Raw genomic sequence first — 24,477 nt, forward strand, 5'->3', positions numbered from 1 at the left:
TTTTTTAATATTCGTTGTTTAAATGCACACAATAGGCTAAAGCTGACCGCAAAACCCCCAGCAAAAATAATTACCATGAATGTGTCAGGGGGAAAAAGTAAGGAGATATTTGAATTATTTATTAATAAACTAGTATTTGACACAAAGATGAAGTTGACGATCCTGATGCCATTTGCTCGTTGGACGCGCCTTTAATGCCTAAATGCATATTTATGGATGAGGCCTATAGCTAATGAAAGAGTTTTGTTTTCGATTTGAATTATTTAAATTATTTTTTTTACAGTTTCGGATGATATATTAGTCTTACCTTTATGAGCAAAAATGAAGTTTCGCATAGCGCTGGCACTTCCATGTTCTGCAAAGCGTGCTTAAATCTATGGATTTTAATTGAAATCACGATGACTTGGTCGTTACTTTAAAAAACAAAAACTTAAATTTAACAAATAAAAAGTGTTCCAAATATATTTCTAAATTAAATTTATAACCTAAATTAAAGAAAATAAATGTAATCACTTTGCTATTAAAAACAACAGTTGTGTAATGGGGAAGAGAAAGAGAAAAAAGACCGGTTCCAGTCGGACTCGGGTCCGTAATTCTGATGAGCTGTTGGAGAAGGTCCGGGAAAGGTTTTAGTAATTTTTGCAACTAATGTTTGTTTAATAGCCTATTTAACATTTTAATTTAGGCTAGTTTCATATTTAAATGTATTTATTTATTTGATTTATTTTAGCGTTTTGTAGGCTGATTGTTTACTGACGGAAGTGCTCAAATAAACACACGTTTGTTAATAATGTTTGAGCCTCATTTATTTTGGGTTTCAAAATAATATACATATATGTATTTTATATATAGGCTTATATACACAAACGTTATATATAATGTATTTATATTTATTTATAAATAATTTATTTATATAAACACCGCGCCTTTTTTCGTTCTTTTATTTAAATAGCCTACCCTTTACGGTGTCAGTAATTACTGTGCTGCTAATTTCTGATTTGGGAGTGATTTGTTTGTTAAAAAATGTTAGGCTACCTTATTAAAAGTATTGCTCTTAACAGACCTGTGTGTTTTGTATCACTAGCGCAGTGTCTGTTCATGAAGCATAAGCTCTGCCTGCGTGAGGCGCGCCGCATCCAACTGGCAATGTTCTATTACAATTTATTAATTCTGAACGTGTTGTGTCCATATTGCACCAAAATACAACACTGCACTCACTTGGGTCCACAGCAAAAATCGTTTGGATGAACTGTTCTCGACATAATAAAAATGCAAACAGAAAGACATACAGAGATTCCTGCCTATATTAGAGAGAAGAATATGTTCAGCCCCTCCCACCGAAGCTTCGAAATATTCGATGTTGATTACTACCGAAGCTTCGAAGCTCAAAAAATGGTATTCGGACCAGCCCTATTAATGATAAATATTTGCTGTTTTTACCTGATTTGCTGCTTATGTTTAAAAATGTAGCAACACAGCAGGCATGTGGAACCAGGTGTTTGTCCAGCCGTCACCGGAGGAGGAAGTTCACGTCGGTGAAGACCAAGACCCACGGGTAAGGGCCTTCGGTTCTAATGTGAATGCTCAATGTTTTTGTGCCATTTTGAGTTGCCTAAAACTCTGTTGTCTTTTAACAGGAAATGTATCTTGAAGTACTGTTTTCACCTCTACGTTTCACAGCATCAGCCATCATTAAAGCTTTACAGGTAAAAATCTCAGTGTACTTTAATTCACTCTTTATGGGTTTACGACACAATAGATTATTCAGTTAAACTTCCCCAAAGCCATTTTCTATAAGTATTCTTTGCAGCTATGATCAGACAAATCAAATACTTAACAGATCAATAATTAAAGAAGTTAATTTATATTGTATAGTTTTTTTTTACCTACCAGTAGGGATGCTGGTTTCACAGTACTATGTTTAAATACTGCGTGGTTGTAATACCTCTGACTTAGATTTCCTCATTCTAGATACTGTGTGAATAGTTGGGAATTTATTTATTTATTTAGTTTAGAGAATCCCTAAAAAAGGACTGTATTATTACTTTCTACTCTCGTTTAACTCACGTTTATTAAAAGCCAGATGTAAAAATTGCACGTCAGAGAGCGCAGCACACGTAAGTGTTGGAGGCTGAAAAGACTCGCAAAGCAGTGTTAACATGTGATGGTTATTTAGTTTGTATATTGTGTCTAAAAAATGCAGCACTTCAGGAAGGTGACCACCTCATTGAATTTGCAAAGATAAATGAAATTGAAAATACTGTAAACTTTTGAGTAATAAATTTAGGACTGCCACTAATGACTATTTTTAAATCGATTAATCTATCGACTAATTTAATTGATTATTCTAAACGACTAATTTCCCATGCAAAAATCAACAACTTAAGATTTTTTTTTTTTAAATCGATTAATTGGAGATGCTTTTGATTATTAAAATGTAATAAAACCATTCAAATGGAATCCAGAAAAGTAATGGAAAAGAATTTGGTAAAATTAAAACTGTAAAAAAAAAAAAAAATTTAAATAAAAAAATTCTAACAGAAAAAAAATCATTTGAAAATGTAAGTGAACAATAGACTTTAAAATGACTTAAAATACATATATAATAGCAATGAGTTGATAATTAGTTTAAATAAAGAATCAAATGCAAGAAATCATATGGTTTTATTGCACAAAACTGTTGAAATTAATAATGTATAATAAACAGTAGAGCTAATGTACATACCAACAAAGGCCTGCAGAGGGCCTGACGACTGTTTTTACTTCACTGCGTGATCTAATCCTTGTTTAATATTGACTAAATATTAAGTTAAATTAAATACTAAATTGTAACTAGTAAAAATGCAATTACGACGAGTACTGCTTAGTATATTTTAGGCTAAAACAGCTTGCCATACTTTAATCTGTAATATTTGGCCATATCTTTACCACAGAAATGCGATAGCCACAATAATTTAATGAATATGTGGACTTCAAAAACATGTAAACTCAGAGTGAGGGTTAAAACTTTTATTTTGTAAACACGATGAACACTTAGCATAAAGAGAAAGAGGTTTATAAAGGATTTACCTTACAAATCTGATGAATTGGCACATGTTGCATTCCCAAATGAATGTTATAAAAAAAAAAAACTCACAACAACATGCAGAGATGAGTTTGCGATGTTCCACACATGTAAATGATAACAGTTGACAAATAATTGACGCACATATATTGATCGCATTTATTTATTTATCTGAATCGTAGCGTTTTTTTAATTCACAATTATGATTTTTAAATGGGTTTAATATATAATTCAGCCTTAAAAAACAGTCTAATAATGCGTTTCATGGATTCTCGAACGTGAAATGCGCCATTTCCGGTATTTTGACGGTTACTCGATGCGGGAAAAATGAAAAGATTTTTAAAAATCGAATAGTCGATTAGAAGCTACGAATCGCAACAGCCCTAAATAAATTATAGATCCTCATTCATAAAGTACTCAGGCAGATGCAATATACAGTCGTGGCCAAAAGTTTTGAAAATGACACAAATATTAGTTTTCACAAAGTTTGCTGCTAAACTGCTTTTAGATCTTTATTTCAGTTGTTTCTGTGATGTACTGAAATATAATAACAAGCACTTCATACGTTTCAAAGGCTTTTATCGACAATTACATGACATTTATGCAAAGAGTCAGTATTTGCAGTGTTGGCCCTTCTTGTTCAGGACCTCTGCAATTCAACTGGGCATGCTCTCAATCAAATCCTGACTGATAGCAACCCATTCTTTCATAATCACTTCTTGGAGTTTGTCAGAATTAGTGGGTTTTTGTTTGTCCACCCGCCTCTTGAGGATTGACCACAAGTTCTCAATGGGATTAAGATCTGGGGAGTTTCCAGGCCATGGACCCAAAATTTCAATGTTTTGGTCCCCGAGCCACTTAGTTAGCACTTTTGCCTTATGGCACGGTGCTCCATCGTGCTGGAAAATGCATTGTTCTTCACCAAACTGTTGTTGGATTGTTGGAAGAAGTTGCTGTTGGAGGGTGTTTTGGTACCATTCTTTATTCATGGCTGTGTTTTTGGGCAAAATTGTGAGTGATGCCCCAAACAATCGGAAAGAGGCTTCATCGGAGAATATGACTTTGCCCCAGTCCTCAGCAGTCCATTCGCCATACTTTTTGCAGAAGATCAATCTGTCCATGATGTTTTTTTTTGGAGAGAAGTGGCTTCTTTGCTGCCCTTCTTGACACCAGGCCATCTTCCAAAAGTCTTGGCCTCACTGTGTGTTCAGATGCGCTCACACCTGCCTGCTGCCATTCCTGAGCAAGCTCTGCACTGGTGGCACTCGGATCCCGCAGCTGAATCCTCATTAGGAGACGATCCTGGCGCTTGCTGGACTTTCTTGGACGCCCTGAAGCCTTCTTGACAGAATTGAACCTCTTTCCTTGAAGTTCTTGATGATCGTATAAATTGTTGATTTAGGTGCAATCTTAGTTGCCACAATATCCTTGCCTGTGAAGCCATTTTTATGCAACGCAATGCTGGCTGCACGCGTTTCTTTGCAGGTCACCATGGTTAACAATGGAAGAACAATGATTTCAAGCATCACCCTCCTTTTAACATGTCAAGTCTGCCATTCTAACCCAATCAGCCTGACATAATGATCTCCAGCCTTGTGCTCGTCAACATTCTCACCTGAGTTAACAAGACGATTACTGAAATGATCTCAGCAGGTCCTTTAATGACAGCAATGAAATGCAGTGGAAAGTTTTTTTTCGGGATTAAGTTAATTTTCATGGCAAAGAAGGACTATGCAATTCATCTGATCACTCTTCATAACATTCTGGAGTATATGCAAATTGCTATTATAAAAACTTAAGCAGCAACTTTTCCAATTTCCAATATTTATGTAATTCTCAAAACTTTTGGCCATGACTGTACTATCTTTGTAATGCACTGTGGCAGCTTTTCGTTAATGCTATTAGTTAATTGTTAAAACCAGGAGCGTTTATTATAATTATTTTACCTGCTTTATGATCTTAGGCCGTAAAAGGGTCTAAAATTGGAGCAGTTAAATGCTCCGTTTACATTAGATGTAATTAAAAGGGTTTGTCCTTTTGTCCAGATTTACAAACGAGGTACAGAGCGATATTCTGACTTGTCGTGGGAGGAGCTGAAGAAAGAGGTTACAGTCACAGTGGAAAATGAGGTAAGGTGGTGCTATTTTCCCCGTTGTGTCCATTTTTTCATCTGTGTTACTACTAAAGATTGTTTTCAGCTTCAGGGCAGCGTGACGGAGTATGAGTTCTGTCAGGAGGACTACCGGCTGCTGCAGGTGGAGTTCTGGTCAAAGTTTTACGCCTGCTGCCTGCAGTACCAGGATGTTCTGTCCACGCCACTCGCCTTGCATGTGAGCCCTGCCACAGCCATGGTCTGCATCCTTAAAAAGGTACCAGCTGGAAGACTTCATTTAGTTGAAGTCAAATAAGTTTTTCTATGTATGTGTAAGTCAAATTAAATCAAAATTATCCCCATTTACTTCCGTATTACACATTCTACTTTTTATTTTTGTTTATAATTTAATAGCGTTTAATTATATTTATAATATTTGTTTATTTATTTGAAGCAATATTCTGATTTTGAGGATTTCATGAGTATCTACAGCTAGTGCAGGACACAGTGGTGCTCACAAAACTTAAGTGCTGCAAAACAACAAATGCCTTTGTCTGTAATTATAATGCATTAATATTACTTTTTCATTACTGTTCCATCGACATCTATACCTTTTAAAAACCCCACTAAGCAGGTAAACACTGCTCACTGGGAATCACATTTTCTCAGTTAGATCGAAGTACAGGTACACATATAGTTTAACATTTATAATTTGACATAGTGACCAATTGGATATAGCACAGCATGGTTCTATGATCAAAAATTGTTCTCTTCCTCCAGTGACATGAAAAATCCCCAGATGCATGAGCAGGCATTCACATAACATTTATGACTGCAGAGACATGCAGAATAATGTTGTTGCTTTACCAAATTTCAGTAGTCAGTACCAATATCAGTAAAACTATTTTATTTCTGTAGATTTTTTTTAACTATTTAAAACTGTCAAATATCAGCCCTGGTCAAATATTTGTTGACTGCTTATCTTTGTACTTTATTTTCCTAGGGTTTTGTGTCTTTCCTGTTACCCTGTTTTGCTATCGACCACCTTTACCTGTCCTCGGATGAATACCTATTTTCGGAAGAGGAGACTCCAATTGTTGAGGGTAAGAGGAACTGCTTATTTTATAAAGTCATTATAAAGTCATAGATTTATAAAGTCATTAATGGTGTTCTTTTATTAGATTCAGATTTGAGCCGGGACATCCTGCAGCTCGTTCAGTGTCTCCGCATGGTGAACGAGTCTCTTCCGGAGGACATGGCCTATGAGATGGACAAAGCCCTCGAGGACCTGCAGTCTCCAGAAAAAGTGTCAGAAAAAGTACTGGAGGGTCTTATGTCCAGTGACACGTCAGTATCCCTTGAATCACTGATTTAATGCAGTCGCACCAGTAACTGATCAGGTTGATGTCTAAAGTGAAATGCTTTCTTCAGTATGAATGTGATTCAGGACATTACAAACAAACTGCAAGACATCTACAACCCCATTGTTGCAATAAACACGCTGCTGAGAGAACTGGACCTGGAGACTGATGCAGAGACGGACACCAGACCCACTGGTAAAACTTTATATACTCCTTTTGAATCGTTCTGTGGTGAATGATCTTGTTGACAAAGGAGTATTTTGCTCCAAAAAATCAGTGTTGTTTTTCTGAATTCATTCTTATCTATGGCACTATTCAGGTTCAAAATGGACTGGATTTAAAGTGAAATGCTCCATACAATATATTGATAGTAAAGATAACCCTTTATTATTATTTACACAATAATAGATAAGGCCCTACATAATAAATAATGCCACACAAAAAGCATTTTTATGTGAAGTACTAAAAATAAGTAATTTTTAAACTGTATTTATGATATCGAATAAGCAATATCATACGAGTAGGATATACAGTCATATCTCATATCGTCTATTAGTGTGGTATTGCAGTTATACAACAGTTCGACGACACCAGTATGTCAATATATAAAATAACAATGCAGTGTCTCTAAAAGCCCTCTTTTGTGCTAGCTACTTCCTTTGCCACGGGTTCAAATCAAAGTTTGAAGGTTGAACAGCTGAGCATAAGCCTCCATTACTAATTGCAAAACATCACTTTAGAACTAATAACGAACAAACGTTGAGTTGCTTTATTAAAAGCTTATTGTATTACCGCATTGACGTGATTAAATAGAGGCGTGCACAAATGCAACAAACATGTGGGCAGTGTGGAAGCATTTAAAACTGTCAGAGGAAGACGCAAAAAGTCATTACAAGCACCAACAATGAGAAACTGTTTAGTATCGCATCGCATGTCTTCCATGAGAAAAGAAAGGGCTGCTTGTTGCTGGTTACTGTATGATGACTGAAATCCAAATGGCCTTAAAGCATTAGTAAATAAACTACTGAATGTTATGTTGTCTAATACACACACCAATTGTATTGTAAGCCAAAAGTGTGAGGAAAATCTGCATGAGAATCATTCATAAATCTGCTGCTGTCAGCAAAAAGTAGTACCGAGGTCGTCTTGCAGGTTTCCGCCAAAAAAAAAAAAGTCAACATTCATAAATGTTAGTATTGTAATTTTACTGTTGTTCTGTAAAATGAAATAAAGAAACACAAAAATGATAACAATCATTACAACAGCTCTATTAATACATGTATTATGATATTCTTCTTTGCTCTGCAAGGCTGCATTTATTTGTACATTAAAAAACATGCCTGATTCAAGAAGGGGGGTCTTAAAAATGGCCAAAGAATATTATTTTACTAACTTATTAACATCTAATGGCGGAGAAATGTAACTAAAATCACCATTTATCAACACTGAACACAGTTATAAAATATATTGTTTAAATAAACTATTCTATAAATTATAGTTAAATATTTTTAATATAGTTTTATATAAACTATAAACTAACATCAAAAAGGTTGCTAGGCAATTCAGTTAAAAAGTACAACGGCAGCGTTCTGATATACAGCATAGAGTTTACATAAACATGAGATTTTGCCAAAACTTAGCTTCCCTGGAACAAATAAGAGATTAATGAGACCAGGGACTGTCTGTTAGATTTACCCAAAACAAATTACATCTCATGTTCAACATCAGAGCCAGCAGTAAATTCCAGAAGATCTGGCCGAGGTGAGGTGCTCTTGGGCAGATTCATGAGCACCGAACGGCCTGTCAAAATTAACACCGATCCTCACCTGAAAACCTACATTCTTTGAAACAAAAACAGTCATATTCATAAAATGATATTGAATTTGGGTCTCTGCTATGACACTCGCTTTAAAAAGTACCGCAAGCGGAGTGATAGGATTACAGGTTGAAACGGCTGTTGGAGTTCTGATATCGCTCTAATATCACACTCTTATCAGCCAATCAGATCGAGGACCAGGTAGGAATGGTCGTATAAATATTAATTTGTGTATTAGCTCAATTACAATATCAATGGAAACAATTGCCCCTCATGACCTTGCTAGCATGCACTTTTACAGTTTATGATTTTTTTGGAGCTTGAAAGCTCCTGTAAACGGATAAAAGATCATTCCTGACTATTTGTTTATGCTTTTGTCCTTCGCGGCAGGTGTACAAGTCGAGGACCAGTATTAAAGGAAGAGCCTTTTATTTGTTAAATAAATGTTTGGACTCTTCCCCTGATCAGCTCTGATGTGTGTGTTTGTAGGTCAGTCACTGAGAGTGCGCATTAGCCTCTCTCAGCTTTACGGCAGCAGTGTGGCCGCTAGTCTGATCTGTCAGGCTGTGTGTCAGACCGCTATGACTCGAACTCTGATCTGCAGAGACCTGCTCATCCTGCAGCAGCTGTACCTGCGAATTGGAGACGTGAGTAGACGCACATAATTATGACATGCACAAAGTACGTCACTTCACACTTTACTATAACAATATTGAGGGAAATTGTCTGCATTTATGACCTTTGTCCTAATCATTGTATTGTACAGCTAGTGTTTGTGGACCTTTTTTTCAAAATCTACTTACAGTCTAGCTATTTTTTGAATAATTGAAACTGAATGGAGAACCATTAACCTTTGCTAGCAGGTTAATTAACTCATCCAAATGCACACTTTACAATAGATAAATCAAATATGTACATGATATATTGACTAAATGTACAGGATATCTTGTCAAAAACTAAGGCTAAATCCAAAAAAAATTTTATCTCTAGAACTGCCTTGAAAATGTAACACGGTGCTGTTTATATGTACAGTATCGCACAAAAGTGAGTACACCCCTCACATTTCAGCAACCATTTTAGTATATCTTTTCAAGGGACAATACTATAGAAATGAAACTTGGATATATTTTATAGTAGTCATTATGCAGCTTGAATAGCAGTATAGATTTATTGTCAAAATAGCTGGTAACAAAACTGAGTACACCCTAAGTTAACTTGTCCAAGGTGTCAATATTTGGTGTAATCACCATTGTTATCTGGCACTGCCTTAATCATCCTGGGCAAAGAATTAACCAGAGCTGCACAGGTTGTTGCTGGGATCCTCTTCTACTCCTCACAGAGCTGCTGGACATTAGACACATGGTGCTTCTCCACCTTCCGCTTGAGGATGCCCCACAGGTGCTTAATAGGGTTCAGGCCTGGAGACATACTTGGCCACCCCATCGCCTTCACCTTCAGCTTCCTCAGCAAGGCAGTTGTAATCTTGGTGGTGTGTTTGGGGTCGTTATCATGTTGGAAAACTGTCATTCGCCCTACTTTCTGGAGGGAAGGCATCATGTTCTGCTTCAGAATGTACAGTATATAATGGAATCGATGTTTCCCTCAATGAACTGCAGCTCTCCAGAACCAGCAGCACTCATGCAGCCCCAGACCATGATGCTACCACCACCATGATTGACTGTAGGCAAGACACAATTTTCTTGATACTCCTCACCAGGGCATCTTCACACATGCTGGACACCATCTGAGCCAAACAAGTTTATCTTATGGCGCTTTTCCACTACACAGTACCAGCTCGCCTCGGCTCGACTCGGCTCTGTTTGGTTTTCCACTGTGTAAAAGTTGTACCAGTACCGGCTTCCAGGTACTTTTTTTCGTACCACCTCCGGCGAGGTTCCAAGCGAGCTGAGGCGAGCTGAGGCGATACTAAAATGACGTGAAAACACAGCAGACTGCTGATTGGTCAGAGAGAATCGTCATCTGACCAATCAGCAGTCTGCTGTGTTTTCACGTCACATTTTAGTATCGACTCAGCTCGCTTGGAACCTCGCCGGAGGTGGTACGAAAAAAAGTACCTGGAAGCCGGTACAGGTACAACTTTTACACAGTGGAAAACCAAACAGAGCCGAGTCGAGCCGAGGCGAGCTGGTACTGTGTAGTGGAAAAGCGCCATTATAGTCTCATCAGACCACAGGACATGGTTCCAGTAGTTCATGCTCTTGGTTGTCTTCAGCAAACTGTTTGCAGGCTTTCTTGTGAGCCAGCTTCAGATGAGGCTTCCTTCTGGGATGACGCCTATGCAAACTGACTTTTTGCAGTGTGCGGCGTATGGTCTGAGCACTGATAAGCTGACCTTCTACTTCTGCAACCTTTAAAGCAATGCTGGAAGCACTCATGCACCTGTTTATTGAAGCCAGGTTCTGCACCTGACGCACAGAACGAGTGCTCAACTTCTTTGATCGACCCTTGCAAGGCCTGTTCCTGTATGACCCTGACCACTGTAGTGTAACTCGGTTTCAGGGTGTTACTGAACCTCTAATAGCCTTGGTCATCTTTGTGGAGAGCAGCAATCCTAATTCTCAAATCCTCAGAGTTGTTTGCCATGAGATGTCATGTTGAACATCCAGTGGTCAGTATGAGAGAATTGTACTTAAAGCACCTAATTTTAACTGCTCTAATACAAGATACACAAGTTTGTATGGTCCTGTCAAGCAGACAAAAACAAAAACATGATGAATAGGACATGTGGCTTTGCATGGTTAAACAACACACTACTGTTATCACTTTTTCACTTTTGTTGCCAGCTATTTTGACAATAATGGCTCTGTATTTTCAGAGGACGGTAAATCTATACTGCTAAACAAGTTGCACATTGACTACTCTAAAATATATTCAAGTTTCATTTCTATAGTATTGTCCCTTGAGAAGATATGCTAAAATGGTAGCTGAAATGTGGTAGCTGAAATGGTAGCACTTTTGTGAGATACTGTATTCAATTTCTTCTGGCTTGTTGACTTCTGGTTAAAATCTGGTGTTAACGTAACTGCAAAGACAATTGTATTGAATTTAAAATACAGTTTTAATTTTGGAAATATTGAAAATATGAGAATGTATACAGGTCCTTCTCAAAAAATTAGCATATTGTGATAGTTTATTATTTTCTGTAATGTACTGATAAACATTAGACTTTCATATATTTTAGATTCATTACACACATTTGAAAGTAGTTCTAGCCTTTTATTGTTTTAATATTGATGATTTTGGCATACAGCTCATGAAAACCCAAAATTCCTATCTCAAAAAATTTGCATATTTCATCCGACCAATAAAAGAAAAGTGTTTTTAATACAAAAAAAGTCAACCTTTAAATAATTACATTCGGTTATGCACTCAATACTTGGTCGGGAATCCTTTTGCAGAAATGACTGCTTCAATGCGGCGTGGCATGGAGGCAATCAGCCTGTGGCACTGCTGAGGTGTTATGGAGGCCCAGGATGCTTCGATAGCGGCCTTAAGCTCATCCAGAGTGTTGGGTCTTGCGTCTCTCAACTTTCTCTTCACAATATCCCACAGATTCTCTATGGGGTTCAGGTCAGGAGAGTTGGCAGGCCAATTGAGCACAGTAATACCATGGTCAGTAAACCATTTACCAGTGGTTTTGGCACTGTGAGCAGGTGCCAGGTCGTGCTGAAAAATGAAATCTTCATCTCCATAAAGCTTTTCAGCAGATGGAAGCATGAAGTGCTCCAAAATCTCCTGATAGCTAGCTGCATTGACCCTGCCCTTGATAAAACACAGTGGTCCAAAGTACTTTTTTCGGATGAAAGCAAATTTTGCATGTCATTCGGAAATCAAGGTGCCAGAGTCTGGAGGAAGACTGGGGAGAGGGAAATGCCAAAATGCCTGAAGTCCAGTGTCAAGTACCACAGTCAGTGATGGCCTGGGGTGCCATGTCAGCTGCTGGTGTTGGTCCACTGTGTTTTATCAAGGGCAGGGTCAATGCAGCTAGCTATCAGGAGATTTTGGAGCACTTGAGCTTAAGGCCGCTATCGAAGCATCCTGGGCCTCCATAACACCTCAGCAGTGCCACAGGCTGATTGCCTCCATGCCACGCCGCATTGAAGCAGTCATTTCTGCAAAAGGATTCCCGACCAAGTATTGAGTGCATAACTGAACATAATTATTTGAAGGTTGACTTTTTTTGTATTAAAAACACTTTTCTTTTATTGGTCGGATGAAATATGCTAATTTTTTGAGATAGGAATTTTGGGTTTTCATGAGCTGTATGCCAAAATCATCAATATTAAAACAATAAAAGGCTTGAACTACTTCAGTTGTGTGTAATGAATCTAAAATATATGAAAGTCTAATGTTTATCAGTACATTACAGAAAATAATGAACTTTATCACAATATGCTAATTTTTTGAAAAGGACCTGTATATATTTTTTTAATCGTGATTCTGTACTTTGTTTGTGTGCAGCTGTTTGCTCCAGGCGGTCCTCAATTACTGCAGCTGCAGCAAGACTTGATTCCTCGATGCTCTAATCTGCTGTGCACATATCACCTGCTCAAGCAGATGAGCCTGATGTTGTCCTCATCTGTTCCACTTGACATACTGTGAGTCCAAACGCCACATGGCCAAAAAAAAAAAAAAATCCTACATTTGTTTTTAAGTTATGATTCTTATTGCAAATGTTTGTGCATTGCAAGTGCAATTGTTTAAGTCCTTTTAAGGTCAAGTCAGTAGAAGTTTCAGAACAAGTTGAATTAAATTCCTCATAAAGATAAATGGTTTTTTTTTTGCAATTGACACTTTGTAAATGGTCAGAAAAGTTAATAATTTCTCACGGACAAGGAGGTCATCATTTGGGTGTTACGTTGTAGGTAAATGTGAAACTGGTGATTACAAATGAAATGCTCTATACTACAAAGTACTGTGCATCACATGGAAATAATGAATATCAGAAAAAATAGAGAGATAAGAATTCCCTCCCACAACTTAATTTGTGGCCATGATTAATTAATTTGTTTCCTCCACATTTATTTGCCTCCCTTTTAGACTTTTTTTTTTTTTTACTTCTAAATACATTTTATAGGTTTTAAACTAGGGCTGTCAAAATTAACGCGTTAATAACTCGTTAACGCAAATTCATTTTAACGGCACTAATTTTATTAACGCGCGATTAACGCAGCGCGCATTTTCTGTTTGACCCACTACCTAGCAGTTAAAGAAATGGATGCACAGTGTTGCCAACCTAGCGAAAAGTGTCTAGCAACAATACATAAACACATAATTGGACAAACCTAATATAGTTTCTGAGGCTCTCCGGTTTTGCTGAACGAGCGCGAAGTCTCCCAATGCGCGCGCACCTCCCTCTCTTAATATCTGCGTCTGCTCTGTTCAGCGAGCGGCAGTGGAGCAGCGCTTTCAGTTAGACCAGATATTATATTGCTTCCAGTGTTTGAAATGGGCACAACACCGGTACGCAGGCACGTCTGTATTTTATCCTTTTGCGTACTTGCGTACCGGCACTTCTGACATATTGAATGAATGCAAGCAGAGTCGGTCTACGTTATTGGTGCTGTGGGGTTGATGCGTAAAGCCACATACGAGTATGTAAGCGAAAACGGCGTATTAAATGCACGTCAAACACATGCATAATTGCATATCATATGTACGTCCAAGTTAATTTCAGCTTATTAATTACACGCCAAATAGAAACAGAAAATCATGCTAGTGTGCATTTTCATAAGACCAGGCTCTCATTATATTACATTATAATGAAAACAATACCTTAAAAAAATAAAAGAAGCAGGTTTTTGCGATCACATAACTTTAAACGGGTGAACTCCTAAAAAGTCAAAGGATCGTGAAGGCATTCAAACAGGAAGTTAAAAACAACGATAATAATGCAGGGAATAGTGACTTATGTCCAGATGCCTGTAAATTATTCTTTTCAGCGATTGAATCATGATCATAATTCAGGATTTTTTTCAGTTATTATTTCATATTACTTTGGTTGTCTGATAACAGAAATACTAAATTATAACAATGGAAACAGTTTTGTTGAGAACTTGGCTGCATCAAATGACATGTTCAGAAGAAGTGAGCTGCCCTGTCCTGCAAATAATGTAAACAGGCTTGTGTAAGTAAATTGCTCAGTGCAAAGAAAGAGAAGTAATGGGAACCTGGTATTTCTATGTTCTTTTTTTTTTCTCCATGTGTCGAATAGACATGAACAAGTTATTTGAAAAACATCTATGACCTTTGAAACATGTCTAGACTTCATGCTCTATGTTGAGTATGGTTTCACTAATAATAAACACATATTTGCTTAAAGCATCCATATTTGTCCATGCCAATGCTGATTAGAGTATTAAAAACTTAAAAAAATATTAATGTAAGGTACATTTAGAACAGATAAAAAATGTGCGATTAATCGCGAGTTAACTCATGACAACCATGCGATTAATCGCGATTAAAAAAAATTAATCGATTGACAGCCCTATTTTAAACACATCTATTTTTAGTGAAACCCTAGCACTGTCAAGCCCTGTTTTGGGAAGTAAAAAGGGTATCTGGTCTACAGCATTTTTGTCTAAACCATAGTAAAGGATGCAAAAATAGTCGTGTGAGGATTTGGGAAAAGAAACATTCCATATCCAGTGGAATATCAGGCCAAACCTCTTGTTTGGCATGAATGCAAATGATTCCATGGTCGTAATGCAATGTTTGGCTGCAGCCGAATTATTTATTATGTAAACTAGCTTTCTACTTTACTTGTGTCCTATTATCTATGTTAATAATAAAATAAAAATAATGAAATAAGTCATGTGTAGAAACGTGTTCTGACGTACCCCAGCCCAGCCCTAGTATATGGCTGCCTAATTACTATGGCCCTCACCAAAAAAAAGATCAATAACATATTGAGCTTGGTTCTTTAATAGACGTGTGATGAGTTACGTACAATGGCAAAAAAGTATGTGACATTATAAAAAATTGGTTTTCTGCTTTAATTAGTCATAAAATGTCATCTAGTCTTTATCAAAGTCACAAGTATAGACAAGCCCAATGTGCTTAAGCTTTACTAAACACATTAGGAAGAGGTAAGTAAAATGTACTGTGTAGTCTTTACCTTAATGATCCACAACTGGACTGATCCACAATTTTTTTTAGGGGCAAGCACCGAAGGTGCAAAGGCACCCATTGAAACTGTTGGCGTTCTTATTATTCTTCTATTTCCGCTCTTGAGTCGATGGCAGCCCATAGAACCGCTTGTGGGAAAGTTGTGAAATTTGGCACACGACTGTCTGAACTGTCGCCATAGCAAATTTGGAGTCTCTAACTCAAACTCTGTAGCACCACCAATTGTCCAAAGTTTTGACTCATGTTTATGCTAATAACTTTTGAACCGTAAGGCACAAAATCCCCCCAAAAATTCTTCAAAATTCTCATGCTTGTCTGATGCCGAGTCAAATAAACACCAAAATGCAAAAATCGTAAGGTTTAGTTTTTTCTATTTTAATTGTTTGAAATACCTACTTTTTCGAAGTCGTCCTAGACGGTTTGTCTGATTTTCACCAAAGTTGGCTCAGATCATCTTCAGACCATGTTGACAAAAAGTTATGGAATTCCAGCTGATTAGTCAAACTGTTATTGAATAACGTGCGAACGAATTCTACGAAAACACGCAAAAATGGAGGTGAAGCTATATCTCCACAACAATTTGGCGTATTGAGACCAAATTTGGTGTGTGTTATAAACAGCATGGACTGAGGCTACATGTGTTTCGGCACAGTGTCACCTAGTGGTCAGGAGATATGAAAAATGGCTACTTTTGCTTAAAGCTTCTTAATGTTTGGCCAAAAATCTCGAAACTGGTCTCGTTAGATTCAGAGGAGCATGTCAGCCATTTTGGGCATCAGCCATTTTTACTTTTGTCATAAAATGCTATATTTTTACAAAACGCACAAACTCTAATTATGTCTCGGGCACCATGCCCTGGCAGTACTTAAAAAGTTTGGTGGCAAGTTATAAGGATATTTCGAAAAATACTAATAACTTTTGTTGAAAATGGCTTATTGTAATGAAAGTGGTCTCAAAATATTCCTTGGGTCATGCCGGGAACATTGATGTCAATTATGCAAAAATTGGCCGAACTTCCTGTCCGCCATTTTGATTATTGTAGAAAACCTACTTTTTTTTTAACTCCTTTGACTGTATCTCTACAAAGCTTTGACATATTTGCACCAATTTTTGTATGTGGCATTGTCACCTCACACTGATCACACCACATCAATGTGGTAACAGCGCCACCTATTGGTCAAGAGTAATAAACCATTCATTAACTATTACTTTTTAAAATAGGCTAATAACTGTAGATTACATTTAGCCTATTGTAATGAAATGTCTCAAAATATTCTTGGGTCATGCCGACAACATAGATACCAATTATACCACAGTTGGCTGAACATCCTGTCCACCATATAGATTTATATTGAAAACATACTTTTTCGAACTCTTTTTAGACCGTTTGTTTGATTATCACCAAAATTGAGTCACATCATTTTCAGACTGTGTTGACAAAAAGTTCTGGATTTCATGTTGATGGATGAAACCGTTTTCGTACAGCGCCGCTACAATGTAACACTTAAGTCCACTGAACGATGAGATGTAAGGTGAACCCAAGTGCAGTTTTATTTACAGTGATGATAATCCATAATCCAAACTGTAATCCAAACAAACAGAGATCCAAACAATGACGTGACTAGACTTGAACAGACTTGATATTAACAGAGTTGACTTGACTTGAAACAGACTTAACTTGAAACAGACTTGACTTGAACAAACACTCACCAGACAGCAGGTTACAACATTAATACGCGACCATGAACAATGAAACAGAAGGCCTATTCAGAACATGACACATGGAACTAGGGAACCAATGACAGGAATACATGAGGGCAAGGGAAGCAAGACACAACAGCATGATGAAAAGACTACAAAATAAAAGACATGAAAACATGAACATGAAAACCCCAAGACAAAACAAAACCCCACGTTACATATCCCCCCTCTAAGGGCGGCTCCAGATGCCCTAACACACCACCCAAAACAAACCCCCAAAAAGTCCAGGAGGGTGGTGGAGCAGAGACAAAACAGGGGGAGGTACGGTAGGCCAGGTCCATGCAGGGGAACAGGATCAGAGTCAGGGCCTGGACCTTGGAGCAGAGGCAGACAGTGGAGCAATGGAGGTCCTGGGCGGTGGAGTAATAGCACACAGTGAGGCAGTGGAGGACCTGGGCCATGGAACAGTGGCAGACAGTGAAGCACTGGAGGACCTGGACCATGAAGCAGTGGCAGACAGTGGAATAATGGGGGCCCTGGGCCATGGAACAGTGCCAGACCTGGATCATGGAGCAAGGGTGGGCCTGGACCGTGAAGCAATGGCAGACAGTGAAACAACGAAAGACCTGGACCGTGGAGTGATGGCAGACAGTGAAGCTCTGGAGGACATGGGCCATGGAGCAATAGCAGACCCGAATCATGAAGCAAAGGTGGGCCTGGACCGTGAAGCAATGGCAGACTGTGGAGTAGTGGAAGCCATGGCGGGGCAGGCAGAGCAGGAAGCCATGGCGGAGCAGGCAGAGCGGGGAGCCTTGGCGGAGCAGGCAGAGCAGGAACATTGACAGTGGTTGAGCAGATAGTGAGTTAATAACAGGGTGGTACCCCCTTTTGACGATCTGCAGCAGGAGCTGCCTCCTCAGGGGGTTCCGCCGTGGACGCCGCCTCCATAAGAGGCATTGGCGCAGCGGACACATGGACAGACGAGGCCTCCGAAGCAGACTCATGGACAGACGAGGCCTCTGGAGCAGACTCGTGGATGGATTCATGGACAGACGAGGCCTCTGGAATGCAGTGTGCAGCCCATACACTTAAAATGGCGATGGCCATCACAGGCAGTGCAGTGGTTAATGGGATGCCCACCGTGCTGGAAGGTGTGAGGCTTGGGAGCATCAGCTCTGCGTGGCTTGCTTGGCTTGGGAGCGTCGGCTCTGCGTGGCTTGCTTGGCTTGGGAGCGTCGGCTCTGCGTGGCTTGCTTGGCTTGGGAGCGTCGGCTCTGCGTGGCTTGCTTGGCTTGGGAGCGTCGGCTCTGCGTGGCTTGCTTGGCTTGGGAGCGTCGGCTCTATTAGTAAGCCTGCTGCCCGCACTGACATTAGAGGAGGGTCCATTACACTGGCAATCAAGACATGGCATGGCTCTGGCAGATCAGACGAGGCATGGCGTGGCTCTGGCATAGGGACTGTGGATTGGCTTGGCTCTAGCGTGGCGGTTTAGGGATGGTGGCCATCTTGTGAGCTGGCTCTGGAAGGGCAGCCATGACAGGTGTAGACTCTGGAGCGGCAGCCATCTTGTGAACAGGCTTTGGGATGGCGGCCATCTTGTAAGCAGACTCTTGAAGGGCAGCCATCTTGTGAGCAGGCTCTGGAAGGGCGTCCATCTGGTGATTAGGCTCTGGGATGGCGGCCATGACGGGTGCAGGCATGGTGTGAGCAGGCCCTGGAGTGGCTGGCTTGGCGTGAGCAGGCCCTGGAGTGGCTGGCTTGGCGTGAGCAGGCCCTGGAGTGGCTGGCTTGGCGTGAGCAAGCCCTGGAGTGGCTGGGTTGGCGTGAGCAGGCCCTGGAGTGGCTGGCTTGGCGTGAGCAGGCCCTGGAGTGGCTGGCTTGGCGTGAGCAGGCCCTGGAGTGGCTGGCTTGGCGTGAGCAGGCCCTGGAGTGGCTGGCTTGGCGTGAGCAGGCCCTGGAGTGGCTGGCTTGGCGTGAGCAAGCCCTGGAGTGGCTGGGTTGGCGTGAGCAGGCCCTGGAGTGGCTGGCTTGGCGTGAGCAGGCCCTGGAGTGGCTGGCTTGGCGTGAGCAGGCCCTGGAGTGGCTGGCTTGGCGTGAGCAGGCCCTGGAGTGGCTGGCTTGGCGTGAGCAGGCCCTGGAGCGGCTGGCTTGGCGTGAGCAGGCCCTGGAGCGGCTGGCTTGGCGTGAGCAGGCCCTGGAGCGGCTGGCTTGGCGTGAGCAGGCCCTGGAGCGGCTGGCTTGGCGTGAGCAGGCCCTGGAGCGGCTGGCTTGGCGTGAGCAGGCCCTGGAGCGGCTGGCTTGGCGTGAGCAGGCCCTGGAGCGGCTGGCTTGGCGTGAGCAGGCCCTGGAGCGGCTGGCTTGGCGTGAGCAGGTTGTGGCTTGGTAGACGTGACGGGAATAGGCTTTGAAGCAGCAGACATGATGTGAGCAGGCCTTGGAGCAGCAGGCATGACGTGAGCAGGCTTTGAAGCAGCAGGCATGACGTGAGCAGGCTTTGAAGCAGCAGGCATGACATGAGCAGGCTTTGAAGCAGTAGTACTCGCGACCATGAACAATGAAACAGAAGGCCTATTTACACAAAACAATACAGGTCACATGACACCAACAACCAATGAAAAACAAGGAGCAAGACAAAGCAACCAAAGACAACCAATCAGAACATGACACATGGAACTAGGGAACCAATGACAGGAATACATGAGGGCAAGGGAAGCAAGACACAACAGCATGATGAAAAGACTACAAAATAAAAGACATGAAAACATGGACATGAAAACCCCAAGACAAAACAAAACCCCACAGTACATACAAATTGTAAGGCTTGATGCCAAAATGACTCTGAGGCTTTATCTCTGCAAAGCTTTGACATAATGACACCAAACTGTGTGTGTGCCTTTGTCACCTCACACTAAACACGCCACATTGATTTGATAACAGCGTCACCTATTGGTCAAACATAATAAGCCATTAAATCATAATATTAGCAGTTTTACATTACTTTTCTGTCATTTTGACTTAAATAATCTTAAAATAGCTTCCTTTACTCATTGTTGCAGTTGGTCTGGTGCTCCAGGCCAACACATTATTTAATGTGTTAATAATATTTTTTCCCCTTTTATTTATTTATTTAAAAAACTTGCTGTATGTAGTGCGATTAGACTAACGCTTTGGATAAAAGTGTCTGCTAAATAATTAAAGGTAAATGTTATCTGTCTCTCTATAGAAATGCTGATCTTCAGCATCTGTCTGTGTTGGAGCTGTCAGACTCCACAGCTCCTCCGTCCAGTAGATCAGGTAAGATACATGATTATTGCCTCAATATAGACAGTCTGTGAGCGATGCTGACTGTTTCTCACTGCGTTGTTTCTCTTTTGTTTTAGTGTTGAATCCTCAAACTGTGGTGGAGTTGTTCTACCAGAATGTGGCCCGTAAAGCCATCATTTCTCAGATCTTCTCCCAGCAGGATGTGGAAGGCAAGCAGACCATGTTGCACTGGCCACAGTTGATCTCCGGTGTCCTGACACTACTCTGCCAGTCTCTGTATCCTCCTGATGTGCAGTATGCTAGACACGATAGTCCAGCATAGAGTATTGTCATGATAGAGAAATGTCAGCAGTCGGTACCAATATGAATGAAATTGAAAGATTCTCTATAAGCATTTTGAAACCGAAGGTACTTGATTTATACTTGAATTTCAAAAAGTAAATATATACTGATATACAGGTCTATTTTAATCTGTTGTTAATTTGGCTTGAGAAATTTACTGAAATGCTATTTAAACTTAATATTCTTCTTCTTCTGAGACTAACATTTCTGACTGCTGCTCCTCCTAGAGCTTTAACTCTACAAACTCCAAACTCAGCCCAGATCTTCAGACTGATCCAGGGCTCGAAATTGCGACCATTTTGGTCGCATATGCGACCAAAAATTAACCTGTGCGACCTCAAATTATATTTGGAAGCATTTGTGCGAGTGAGAGAAATGATTGTGGTGCGACTCGATTTCAAAACTGTCGCTATCCTTACTGCACAGACTGCTGTGAGCTGATACAGTGACGGTTTCGCCGATTTCTCCAACATTACATAACTATTTAAGTTAATCTTCACATTATTACCTTAAATGCAGATTTGAGATATTAGCCGGCAGGGCTCGTAAAATCGCTAGCCCGACGTCCCTGGGCTCTTGTGTTTCCAGTAAGGCTACCAGAATGTTTCACCGGACTGTCAGACGTACTATCGTGAAGTAGAGGACTTCTGCAGGTCCTTAAAACTCCTCAATTTATTTGTATCAAATGCAAGGCCATAAAAAGTTATAAACATGTAAAATGGTGTAAGAAAAGTCTTGATTAACGTATAAGTTTAAGAGACGGAAAGTCGATCGCGATAGGGCTGGATAAATCTTCAAAAATGCAATGATGTCATTGAATAAATATGCAAGATGTACGTTTCAAAGTCAAAACGCGGCACGGATGTCTTTATATGAATGTATCTGAAGGGAACCGACTGTCCTCAGAAACGTGTCGTTTGCATTGTCAATTCATGTCTGATAAAACTGCGTTAAGGCTGGTTTGTGTACAGCTGTTACCATGGAAACCGTATTATTTCAGCGCTCCTAAAGCGCCCCCTCGTGACAAACATTAATTTTTATTTCTAATACATTTTTTCAACTGTTTATGGTCAAATTATTGCAATTATCGATCCATGTGTAAATGTGCAAGAATTTAATGTGCCTTTTAAAAATCTAAACAATTAAGTTATACTAATGTTATATATCTTATATAAATATAAGAAATTATAAACTTGATTTATCCCTTTTAATGGTAAAAAGGTTGAAATGCCATTTTATTAGATATTTTTTTTTGTGTCTGTATCTGAATTATAAATCATGTCATTTTATGGCTTAATATTCTACCGTACATTGTCCAACCCCAGCTCTTTTAAAAAAAAAAGGGGTCATAAATTGCCTTGAATTGATATTTTAAAATGCTGCAGCGACACTAAATGGTGAAATAAAATTCCTTCCTTGATATTTGTTTATATTTGTGTATTGAAAACATTTTTGATTGACATTTAGACTCCTATCTGATTTTCTATATTTAAAAAAAAATGTCTTTTTTAATTTGGGCTAGTTAAATTAATTTTTGGGCAATCAAAATCTGTTAATCAGAATCGCCCATGAAGAATCAAGATCGGCGCATAACTAAAAAGAAATTGGGTGCTCCTAAATTTTTTGGGATGCTCCTAACTTTTTAAAGTTGGGAGCACCAGTGCTACCAAGTAAAAAAGTTAATTTCGAGCCCTGTGATCTGAGTCCAGTTGCTGTATCTTTTCTAACTGATCGGACTTAAGGTTTTCCCAAAAATAATGATTTAACTGGGAAAAATCCCATAGACTTACATTGACGGAATGTTCAAACGATCAACACTATTCAAACTCCAACTGTCAAAACTCCCAGAATCCCTTGAGACTCAAACTTTCCTTCTGTGTTAGATTTCTAATACATTTAAACTCATTCAAACTAACTTGCTAATTATGCTAGAAACTTGCTAGTAACATGCTAATCATGCTGAAATCATGTTAACAACATGCTAGTAACTTGTTAATCTTGTTAACATGCTAGTAACATGCTACTCATGCTAGAAACAAGCTAGTAACATGCTAATAAATTGTTAATCACGTTAAAATCATGTTAACATGCTAGTTACATGGTAATCATGTTAAAACATGCTAATTATGTTAAAATCATGAAACTAACATGCTAGTAACATGCTAATAAATTGTTAATCACGTTAAAATCATGTTAACATGCTAGTTACATGGTAATCATGTTAAAACATGCTAATTATGTTAAAATCATGAAACTAACATGCTAGTAACATGCTAATAAATTCCTAATCATGCATGGATTAAAGTTCTCCGTCGCTGCGACGGATTTCCGTTACCTGCAGAATATGAGGGGAGAAGAAATGTGCATATATAAACGTATACGTTGTTCTGACGACAAACCAAAAAATCATCTCTGCCGCGGCTGCAGCTTCTCAGTGACAACATAGTGACGCCGCTGGCATCATTCACAGTTAGTTATTTAGCAGAAAACACAGAGCATAACTAGAATTTCGGCGCAGGTATTAATACACATTGGAATCTATCATTTGCACGTGCTTTTGAGTCCTGCTTATTAAAAGTGAAAGAGAGACTCATTTGCGCGCTCTCTTTTAGATCATTGTCTGTGCGCCCACAGAACGCCAAAAGGAGAGTGACAGATTTAAACAATTGTTAAGGGAGTAAGCAAATGTAATATTGATTTAATACAACAGTTCAATAACAAGAAAATATAAAATGACTTGCGTTGTCTGACTATATCTCTATTGCCTGATTTTACTCTATTTCTTTAAATGAAAATATTTCGAAATAAGTAACAGCTCGACGCTGCGCATCTCTAAAAGCAAAACAGCGGTGTTTCATTCATGAATGAAAGCGCGTTTTGAACGAATCTTCAGTTCATGATTATCCATAAAGACAGTCATTTGCTTCATTCCAGAATGAATCAGCCGTTCAAACGAATCATTTGTCTTACTGCCACCTGCTGGTGGATTTAGTGTCATTGTAACGTATACTTAGTTATTTAAAACGTAATATTTCTATATTAAAAATGTATATTTAAAACATTTATCTCAACATGAATTTATTATGCCACCTCTGAGCCTCATTAAATGTCTGAAATTGCACCTACAAGCAAAGACTATAGAATACCCTTAAAGGCCTTTAATAGCCTTAATAGCCTTAAAGGGACTTTGCTACAAGCCACTTTTGTGTTCCTTTGTGCCCCCTCTGTAGTATTTTTTTTATTCATACTAATTTTATATGATTGGTAATTTAGTTGTCTTATTCTGCTATTATATTGTTTGAATTAGAAATTTAAAATATAAAATATAAAATATAATAAATACTTTTTTTAATTTGACAGATAATGACATTTAATAAAAATTAAAACAATACCATTACAAAGGTAAAAAGAAACTGCCACTGTAAATCACATTATTGAGTCAATTATCACCTCAAGGCTAATTTTTTTATCATAATTTTTTTTATTATTGATCGGAAGACGCTTCATGTTTTAAATTAGTAGGACACGCACTATAAGAAGGAAATAACTGCTAATAAAGAGGGTGTGTGACAGGTATGGCTGTAGAATGGTGTTTGGCAAAGATTTTTGGAGGAAAAGATTTTTTCAGTCAAAAGATTTTTTTTTGCTTTAATCCATGATCATGCTAGAATCATGTTAACAACATGCT

The 24,477-nt window shown here is 39.2% G+C and overlaps 1 protein-coding gene across 1 annotated transcript in view; it reads left to right on the forward strand.

The window, feature by feature from the left end:
* nup160 (nucleoporin 160) overlaps nucleotides 1-20,769 on the forward strand; it is a 32,548-nt gene extending 11,779 nt beyond the window's left edge. The window contains exons 9-19 of the mRNA XM_073831690.1: nucleotides 1,471-1,555; nucleotides 1,638-1,706; nucleotides 5,110-5,193; nucleotides 5,263-5,433; nucleotides 6,160-6,259; nucleotides 6,338-6,503; nucleotides 6,588-6,712; nucleotides 8,823-8,980; nucleotides 12,816-12,952; nucleotides 20,407-20,477; nucleotides 20,564-20,769. Coding sequence (XP_073687791.1) covers nucleotides 1,471-1,555; nucleotides 1,638-1,706; nucleotides 5,110-5,193; nucleotides 5,263-5,433; nucleotides 6,160-6,259; nucleotides 6,338-6,503; nucleotides 6,588-6,712; nucleotides 8,823-8,980; nucleotides 12,816-12,952; nucleotides 20,407-20,477; nucleotides 20,564-20,769 — 1,372 coding nt within the window. The remainder of the gene's footprint in view (nucleotides 1-1,470; nucleotides 1,556-1,637; nucleotides 1,707-5,109; nucleotides 5,194-5,262; nucleotides 5,434-6,159; nucleotides 6,260-6,337; nucleotides 6,504-6,587; nucleotides 6,713-8,822; nucleotides 8,981-12,815; nucleotides 12,953-20,406; nucleotides 20,478-20,563) is intronic.
* The last annotated feature ends 3,708 nt before the right edge of the window (nucleotides 20,770-24,477 follow it).

Source organism: Garra rufa, chromosome 25 (genome assembly GCF_049309525.1).
Source record: "Garra rufa chromosome 25, GarRuf1.0, whole genome shotgun sequence".
Classification (NCBI taxonomy): domain Eukaryota; kingdom Metazoa; phylum Chordata; class Actinopteri; order Cypriniformes; family Cyprinidae; genus Garra; species Garra rufa.